The 9,700-nt window shown below is 46.3% G+C and overlaps 1 protein-coding gene across 1 annotated transcript in view; it reads right to left on the reverse strand.

Moving 5' to 3' along the window:
- Window positions 1-7,327: 7,327 nt before the first annotated feature.
- The window catches only part of LOC105001618 (glycosylation-dependent cell adhesion molecule 1), a 2,992-nt gene continuing 619 nt past the window's right edge, over window positions 7,328-9,700 (reverse strand). The window contains exons 2-4 of the mRNA XM_010857994.1: window positions 9,082-9,126; window positions 8,086-8,307; window positions 7,328-7,577 (exon numbers count right to left, since the gene is read on the reverse strand). Coding sequence (XP_010856296.1) covers window positions 7,447-7,577; window positions 8,086-8,307; window positions 9,082-9,126 — 398 coding nt within the window. The 3' untranslated portion in view covers window positions 7,328-7,446. The remainder of the gene's footprint in view (window positions 7,578-8,085; window positions 8,308-9,081; window positions 9,127-9,700) is intronic.

Raw genomic sequence — 9,700 nt, forward strand, 5'->3', positions numbered from 1 at the left:
TTTTAGGATTTGAAATAGCTCAACTGGGATTCCATCACCTCCACTAGCTTTGTTCGTAGTGATGTGTCCTAAGGCCTACTTGACTTCATATTCCAGGATGTCTGGCTCTAGGTGAGTGATCACACCATCATGATTAACTGGGTCATGAAGACCTTTTTTGTACAGTTCTTCTGTGTATTCTTGCCACCTCTCCTTAATATCTTCTATTTCTGTCAGGTCCATACCATTTCTGTACTTTATTGAGCTCATCTTTGGATGAAATGTTCCCTTGGCATCTCTAATTTTCTTGAAGAGATCTCTAGTCTTTCCCATTCTATTGTTTTCCTCTATTTCTTAGCAGTGATCACTGAGGAAGGCTTTCCTATCTCTCCTTGCTATTCTTTGGAACTCTGCATTCAAATGGGTATATCTTTCCTTTTCTCCTTTGCTTTTTGCTTCTCTTCTTTTCACAGCTATTTGTAAGGCCTCCTCAGACAGCCATTTTGCTTTTTTGCATTTCTTTTCCATGGGGATGGTCTTGATCCCGGTCTCATGTACAATGTCACAAACCTCAGTCCATAGTTTATCAGGCACTCTGTTTATCAGATCTAGTCCCTTAAAACTATCTCTCACTTCCCCTGTATAATTATAAGGGATTTGATTTAGGTCATACATGAATGGTTTAGTGGTTCTCCCACTTTCTTCACTTAAATGTCTGAATTTGGCAATAAGGAGTTCATGATCTGAGCCACAGTCAGCTCCCAGTCTTGTTTTTGCTGACTGTATAGAGCTTCTCCATTTTTGGCTGCAAAGAATATAATCAATCTGATTTCAGTGTTGGCCATCTGGTGATGTCCATGTGTAGAGTCTTCTCTTGTGTTGTTGGAAGAGGGTGTTTGCTATAACCAGTGAGTTCTCTTGGCAAAATTCTATTAACCTTTGCCCTGCTTCATTCTGTACTCCAAGGCTAAATTTGCCTGTTACTCCAGGTGTTTCCTGATTTCCTACTTTTGCATTCCAGTCCCCTGTAATGAAAAGGACATCTTTTTTGGGTGTTAGTTCTAAAAGGTCTTGTAGGTCTTCATAGAACCATTCAACTTCAGCTTCTTCAGTGTTACTGATCGGGGCATAGACTTGGATTACCGTGATACTGAATGGTTGGCCTTGGAAACAGAGATCATTCTGTCGTTTTTGAGATTGCATCCAAGTACTGCATTTTGGACTCTTTCGTTGACTATGATGGCTACTCCACTTCTTCTAAGGGATTCCTGCCCACAGTAGTAGATATAAGGGTCATCTGAGTTAAATTCACCCATTCCAGTCCATTTTAGTTCACTGATTCCTAGAATGTCGACGTTCATTCTTGCCATCTCCTGTTTGACCACGTCCAGTTTGCCTTGATTCATGGACCTAACATTCCAGGTTCCTATGCAATATTGCTCTTTACAACATTGGACCTTGATTCTATCACCAGTCACATTGACAACTGGGTATTGTTTTTGCTTTGGCTCCACCCCTTCATTCTTCCTGGAGTTATTTCTCCACTGATCTCCAGTAGCATATTGGGCACCTACCGACCTGGGGAGTTCATCTTTCAGTGTCTTATCTTTTTGCCTTTTCATACTGTTTATGGGGTTCTCAAGGTGAGAATACTGAAGTGGTTTGCCATTCCCTTCTCTAGTGGACCACATTCTGTCAGACCTCTTCACCATGACCTGTCCATCTTTGGTGGCCCCACATGGCATGGCCTAGTTTCATTGAGTTAGACAAGGCTGTGGTCCATGTGATCAGATTGGCTAATTTTCTGAGATTGTGGTTTCAGTCTTTCTGCCCTCTGATGCCCTCTCTCAGCGCCTGCTGTCTTACTTGGGTTTCTCTTACCTTGGACGTGGGGCATCTCTTCACGGCTGCTCCAGCAAAGAGCAGCTGCTGTATATATATGTATATATGTACCTCCATCTAGTCAAGGCTATGGTTTTTCCTGTGGTCACGTATGGATGTGAGAGTTGGACTGTGAAGAAAGCTGAGTGCTGAAGAATTGATGCTTTTGAACTGTGGTGTTGGAGAAGACTCTTGAGAGTCCCTTGGACCACAAGGAGATCCAACCAGTCCTTTCTAAAGGAGATCAGTCCTGAGTGTTCATTGGAAGGACTGATGCTGAAGCTGAAACTCCAATACTTTGGCCACCTCATGCGAAGAGTTGACTCACTGGAAAAGACCCTGATGGTGGGAGGGATTGGGGGCAGGAGGAGCAGGGGATGACAGAGGATGAGACGGCTGGATGGCATCACCAACTCAATGGACATGAGTTTGGGTAAACTCCGAGAGTTGGTGATGGACAGGGAGGCCTGGCGTGCTGCGATTCATGGGGTCGCAAAGAGTCGGACATGACTGAGCAACTGAACTGAACTGATGTACATACATATCTCTCTATATAAACCTGAATCACTTTGCTGCACACCAGAAACTAACACAACATTGTAAATCAACTATGCTTCAACAAAAAAGAGAAAACCAATAAAAGATGAAAAAAGTTTTCTCTCAGTGGCTGTGGGATGAGACTCTATGGCAGCTGGTAAGGCAGAACATTTCTCGGACCATGTTTCACCCAGGAGTAGAGTTGATGCATAAACAGGAACGTTCCTGAATAGCACTGTCTCCTTCTCTGCTGCCGTCTCCTAATGCAAACATACACACTTGGATAGGCTTCCCCGCCCCGCCTCTCCCCTGTGAATGTCTGCTGTTTCCCTCTCTGGGCAGTGGCTTAGGCAGGCAGGAAGGAGAGGAGGCCCCCTTCAGTCTTGTGTCTCAATTGTATTCTCCAGCTCAGCTGGCCAGAGAGGTCAGAGTGCTGTGGGTTGTGGTACGGTCATTAATAAACTGATACTTTGCCTCCCTTCTGCCCTCTGTTCTTTGGGTGCTTTCTCCACTGACCAGATTCAGAGTGGGGAGGGATGACAACATGGTGGGCCTTCCTATGGCCCTGATGATAAAATCAAGGACTGGCCTTTGGGGACCCAGTACCTGCGTGTTTGTGTGTTCAGTCATGTCAGTCGTGTCTGACTCTTGGTGACCTATGGACTCTGTAGCCCGCCAGACTCCTCTGACCATGGGTTTTCCAGGCAAGAATACTGGAGTGGGTTGCCATGGCCTCCTCCAGGGGATCTTCCCGACTCAGGGATCAAACTCCCATCTCTTCAGTCTCCTTCATTGCAAGCAGATTCTTTACAACTGAGCCACTGGGGAAGTCTTTGAGGACCCAGTACAGTGGATTTAAAAAGGCAAAATGCTCTGGTTACCTCTGGCCTGCAGCTTTATAGGTACAGTTGAAGCTGGAAAGAAATTATCACAGTTCCATGTGGGTACAGAGCACAAAACTTAATTTTACTTCAGATTATTTGTGCTTATCTTTAGTAGGAGCATGAGTAAGTGATGCTCAATTGAGTGTCCCAGATCCCAATTATCTATGCTCTTATGAATTTCACTTAGGATCACAGAAGGAACCATGGAGGGGTTTTGCTTATGGCCTGTCCCCAGGTTCCTAGAATTATTTCCTGCTACACAGTTTCAAGTTGGCTTGGAGTTGTACCTTTATCAAGTTGGCCCTGTGTATTCAGACATTGTTCAACTTGCTGTGGGATTAACCACAGACGTGTGGTGGACCTCATACTGATAAAAAGGCCAGGACCCCTCTTATGGAGAAAATACTAATGTGTGTGAAAGTGAAAAAAAAACTCAATTTGGAATTATCACAAACTGAAAGATAACAGAGAAATGAACAAAGCTTGTACCTGGAACATTCTGTCTCTAGAAATCAGACTTATTCAGGAAATCAAGCGGCATGGGGTCCATGTGAGATACAAGTCTTAGTCTCGTAGTGAGAAAAGTCAGCAAGTAAGGGGAAGGAGAAAAAGAAGGAAGTTCTATTGCTCAAAGTAGGGGAAAAGAGAAGATTTTCTTGAGAAAAATGTTGAGTTTTTAGAGAGTATGCTTGGGATGCATGAAGAGAAAAAGGAAATATTTTCACACCTCAATGATTTTAAGGGCAGAACTAGAAAGGAGCACAATATTCATTTCTAGATCAAGGAGGACGAATGGGCAGATTTGACAATGCAAAGTGGAGTGAGGCCGCTAGAGGGAGCATGGACCCAGGAAACTAGTGTAGACAGTTGCCCAGCAAGAGGGAGGAAAGGACCAGGTGGTTTGGTGGGAGCAAGGTGGGTGTCATTAGGTAGGTAACTTTTGAATGGACACGGTTATTTGAGTGGTGTGTACATTTCCCATGCCCACACCCAGGAATTTGCGGGGTCAGGACACATAGTCACTGAGAAGATGAAACATACACAAAGGGGAATTAATCAGGAAAGAAATAGATGTGGTTACCTCGGAGTTAAATTGGGACTACTGGCAGAATTATTTTAAAGTTCTATGTATTGCAGGATGACAAAATATCTTAAGTGCCCCTCTTTGAGAGGAGGCATAGTAGGCATGGCCTCATCCCTCTACGGCAAAATTAACACCCAAATCAATCCTCCATTGTGTTGCAGAAAAAAGCCAATTCTGATTCCAGGATGGAACTGTTTCTTTAACTTTCTTTCCATTGCTTTTGTTATTATAATCATACATAATGGTCTTCCTCAGAATCTGGCCACTCTGCCTGGCTGTTAAACTAAAGTGCCTTTGTTCAGAACCCTGTCTACCTATAGGTGGCAGGGAGGAAGAAACTAACTCATCCCTCTCTCCTCCCCTCACCCTCCCCTTGCCATTCTAGGAGATATTTACAAGATTAATGGCCTTTATTTGGAGAAGGCAATGGCAACCCACTCCAGTACTCTTGCCTAGAGAATCCCATGGATGGAGGAGCCTGGTAGGCTACAGTCCATGGGATTGCTAAGAGTCACGACTGAGCGACTTCACTTTGACTTTTCACTTTCATGCATTGGAGAAGGAAATGGCAACCCACTCCAGTGTTCTTGCCTGGAGAATCCCAGGGACGGGGGAGCCTGTTGGGCTGCCGTCCATGGGGTCACACAGAGTTGGACACGACTGACGCGACTTAGCAGCAGCAGCAGCATGGTTTGTTTCCTCACCTCCCCCCATCTCTGATCTGCAAAAGAACCTGGCATCCAGACCCTGATAAGGTGGTTATTTTGAAACATTAGTCTGCCGTCTTCTTGGTGAGCTGACTCAACACCTTGTCTCCGATTCATTGGCCTATCATGTGGCTAGCAGAGGGAGCTTGGACTCCGTAACAGTTGGAGGTTTCTCTCAGTTGGAGTTTAAATTCACACGTTGGGAAAGAGATGGTATGGACTGAGAGCATCCTGGTGAGGTGCTACTCTCTCAGATACCACTGAGTTTCTCCTATGTGCGGTGCAAGCATTGGCAACTTGATTGGCTGAGCTCAGTGCCCCCACCTGTCAGGAGGAAACTCGTGGAGATGCCTGGCCATCACCTCTTGTGTTCCAACTGTATTCTGCCCTGACTGAGTAAGCTAGCTTTCTGCCCCTGTTCTGCCATGAGCTGCCCACTGAAGAGCACATTCAAGAGGAGCACCGACCAGACAGGCTCTTCCCCAAGCAGCAGGTGCAGCAGCACTAGAGAGCCTCTGTGCACTCATGAGGCATTTCCACAATATCTTTCTCTTGCACCCTGAACTCTCACTAAGAGTTTCTTGGCCTCCACCCTAGCCCTGAAAAAACCCCTACAAATAGCCATGCACTAGATTCTGAACACATAATGGCCCTAATGTCTGAGCTCAGGAAAACACATTTATCAGCTTATTAAAAGATGTGATACAAGATACTGATGAACAGCCAGGTGGAGAGATACACAGGGCGAGGTCTGGGAGGGTCCTGATGGCAGGAGCTTCCGTCCCCGTGGAGTTGGGCTGCACACCCTCCTGGTCCGTGGATGTGTTCCCAACCTGGAAATTCTCTGAATCCAGCACTATTGGGATTTTATGGAGGCTTCCTCACATAGGCATGATCAATTATTAACTCCATTTCCAGGCCCTGCCCTCACTCTGGACAAGTGGGGGGAGGGGCTGAAAATTCCCAGCTTCTAACCATGGTTTGCCATCCAGGAGCTCACCCAGAGCTGCCTCAATACAACGAAAGATGTTCCTAGTGCCCTTATCACTTAGGAATTTACAACGGTTTTAGGGGCCCTGTGTCATAGATGGGGCCAAAGACCAAATGTTAGAATAAGGGATGCTCCTAAATGTGGTCATCACTTAGGAAGTTATGAGGGTTTCAGGAGCTCTGTGCCAAGAACCAGGGGCAGAGACCAATATACACATTTTCTATTATATCACGTCTCCCTTCCTGTCATCCTATCTGTCCTGAAGAGTCTTCTCTCCAGTTGCAAGAAAAAAGAGATTTATTACTTTATTTTCCCATGCTCTTTCCCCCACAATGAGTTCCATATGCCTTGACAGTGAAAACTGGCTGCAGTTGAGGGAGATTGGCACACATTTGTAGGTGAATCTGGCACGTAGGAAGCACTTGGTGGATGTTTGTTGTGTGTATAGATGGAGTCGCCCACCCTGAGTTGAAGCAGAAGTCTTGGCAGATGAGGGTATAGATGAGGAAGAAAAGTGAAGAAGGAATGAGAAGGCACTGGATGGGGCCTGGGAGCACAGCATGCAGTCAGAGAATGTGCAGGGACCTGAACCTAGAGCTTGGAGAACCAGGACAGTGCAGCATCTCCCTGAGAAGAACATTCTAGAATGTTCTGTCCAGTTCTACAGACAGAGTGAAGAGCATCAGGACTGTGAAACAGGCACAGGATTCACTGGGCTCAGTGGGCTTTGGGAGAGCAGTTGCTGCAGGCTGGTGGGGGGGCAAGGCACACTGCAGGCCAGTGAGGTGGGCATCATGGGTGAGGGAGCCTGGGGGCAGTGGTGCGTGAGGTGGAGGGGAAGCTGGAGAGAAGGGCCAAGACTTCACAAAGAATATTTTGGGATATGGAGACTTGAACACATTTGTAAACTGAGGAGGAAGTAAGTAAGTAAGTAAGTAAGTGTGTGTTAGTTGCTCAATCGTGTCCAACTCTTTGCAACCCCATGGACTATAGCCTTCCAGGCTCCTCTGTCCATAAGGATTCTCCAGGCAAGAATACTGGAGTGGGTTGCCATGCCCACCTCCAGGGGATCTTCCCCACCCAGGGACTGAACCTAGGTCTCCTGCATTGCAGACAGATTCTTTACTGACTGAGCCACCAGGGAAGCCGGTGGAGGAGGAGGAGTTTAAAATCAAAAGAATGGGGTGACTAAAGGAAGAGTCCTGGTAGAGTGGGGGCCTTGGGCCTTCCTTCCTGGTGCTACAAAGCCAACGCAGAGCCAGGCTTGGGATGCAATGCTTTAATAAAGGACTTGAGGAGCTGAGAGATGGTGGTGATGGGGCAAGTGGTGTGGTTGCTGTAGGCACTTGCAGCGGCCCACCTGGGCTGTGGGCATCCCCCTTACTACGGCTTCACGACTTCAGAGGCATGAGAGAATAGGCTTTTCAGATATTTTATGGTTTCTTTCACTGTGTTTTCCAGATTCCTCATGATTTTATGACCGAGCTCCATCAGTTTTCCTTCTGTGGTGGATGCTGGGGAATATCGAGAGAGAAAAGTCAGGATAGAGCTATTGCCCTTCACCCTCACTGCTCCCCCACACTCCAGCGACAGCTTTCCACAGCGCTGGCAAAGGCAACTAATGGGTTCTTTGACTTGCTTTTAACTCTCATTTCTTAAAAAAATTTTTTTTCATTTATTTTTAATTGGGGGATAATTGCTTTACAAGGTTGTATTGGCTTTTGCTATACATCGACATGAATCAGCCATAGGTACACATATGTTCCCTCCCTCCCACCTCCCACTGCATCCCACCCCTCTAGGCTGTCGCAGAGCACTAGGTTGAGCTCCCTGTGTCGTACAGCAACTTCCCATTAGTTGTCCACTTTACGTATGGTACCGTATATATTTCAATGCTACTCTCTCAATTCCTCTCTCATTCCTTTTTGCTACAGCTTCCTTTCTCTTTCTAACCCAACCACTTCCACCCCCTTTTGCTGCTTACTGTTTGCCCAGCCCCTTCCCACTTTCCCCATCTCCTACCATCACTGGGAGTGTGTTCTGTAGTCTCTTCTGATCCAAGGGTAGCATTTCTGAGATGTTTTTCCTTGAGTATGGACAGAGGGAGCTTGGGATTCTGATTCTGTGGTTGCCTGGAAGATCTGATCACAATTTGCTCTTTGGAAATCAAATCTTCTCTGGATATGGAAGGCTCCTTAGAAAGGTCCTCATTGGAGATCTGGAGGTTCCTGATGAACTGAGCAGCTGGGAACAAGATGATGGAGGAGGTGAGGGCAGAGAAAGAGCACACGAGGAGTAGCCAGTCAGTGCTCTGTTATCTCCCTTAACACTGGTGGCCACCAGGGTTGAGTCATTGCCCAGTTATCATAGAGCAGGGTTGGTGTCCCATGCCAGCATCCAAATCCACAAGCACCTGGTTTTGGCTGCCTTTGACTAGGAACTGCACTTTTAGCAAATTTACCTTCCTAATGAAAAGAGAATAATTATGTAAATACCTGTCCCATTGTCTAGCACATAGGAGGGGGTTCAGTTTTTTTTTCCTGAATTTTGGGTATTGCTTGAGTCTGCCTTCTCTGGCTTTTGCCACATAAATTGTGTGTGTGTGTGTGTGTGTGTGTGTAGGAAGTTAGCCTGAGACTAAACCGTATTTATGGATAATCCACAAAGCAGAATCCTGCAATGTTCAAGGTTTTTTTGGGATAGGGAGCTTGGGACCGAGGAGCCCCAGAAGCATCCTCACCTCAGGGTGAGCTGAAACTCCTCACCTGCTAGCATTCAGGTGTGAGATGTAGTCCCCATACCTATCTCCAATGAATAACCAGCATGAAGTGCTGTTCAAAGAGCTTCTGGCCCCTAGAGCTTGGCCAGTTAGTGCTGTAGGAAGGATTAAGATCCAACATCAGAAAGGATTGTCTTTGCTCCACCTCTTTCTCAGATGGAGAATTTGTTGTTCGTCACTCACTGAACAATCTTTTACCACCACTGACTTACTTTAAAGGATGCCAATGTGAGACTTACAGGCATCAGTGGGCTGAGCCTCCAGGTGGGTTTCATCTTCTGGCTCTGAAAAATAAGACGGTTAAATTTTCTGAAGGTCTGAAGACATTTAACATGTGAGATGCTCTTATGCAGCTCCTTTTGCCCCAGCATTCTTCTCTCCCTTACCATATTTTATGTTTTCCTTCGCTCTTCTAACACACTGGCCTTTATTTAATGTGCTTGCTGCTGCTGCTGCTAAGTCGCGTCAGTCGTGTCCGACTCTACGACTGCATAGATGGCAGCCCACCAGGCTCCCCCATCCCTGGGATTCTCCAGGCAAGAACACTGGAGTGGGTTGCCATTTCTTTCTCCGATGCATGAAAGTGAAAAGTGAAAGTGAAGTCTCTCAGTAGTGTCCAACTCTTAGCGACCCCATGGACTGCAGCGTACCAGGCTCCTCCGTTCATGGGATTTTCCAGGCAAGAGTACTGGAGTGGGGTGCCATCGCCTTCTCCGTAAATGTGCTTACTGTTGGTTTATTCCCCTAGGGTGTAATCTCAATGATGACTGAGATCTCTGTATTTTGAGAATGTATTCCAAGCATCCAGAACTATGTGTCTGGCATACATTAGGTGCTCAATAAATAGCTGTTGAAATA

The sequence above is a fragment of the Bison bison genome, unplaced genomic scaffold (genome assembly GCF_000754665.1).
Source record: "Bison bison bison isolate TAMUID 2011002044 unplaced genomic scaffold, Bison_UMD1.0 scf7180017864383, whole genome shotgun sequence".
NCBI classification, from domain to species: domain Eukaryota; kingdom Metazoa; phylum Chordata; class Mammalia; order Artiodactyla; family Bovidae; genus Bison; species Bison bison.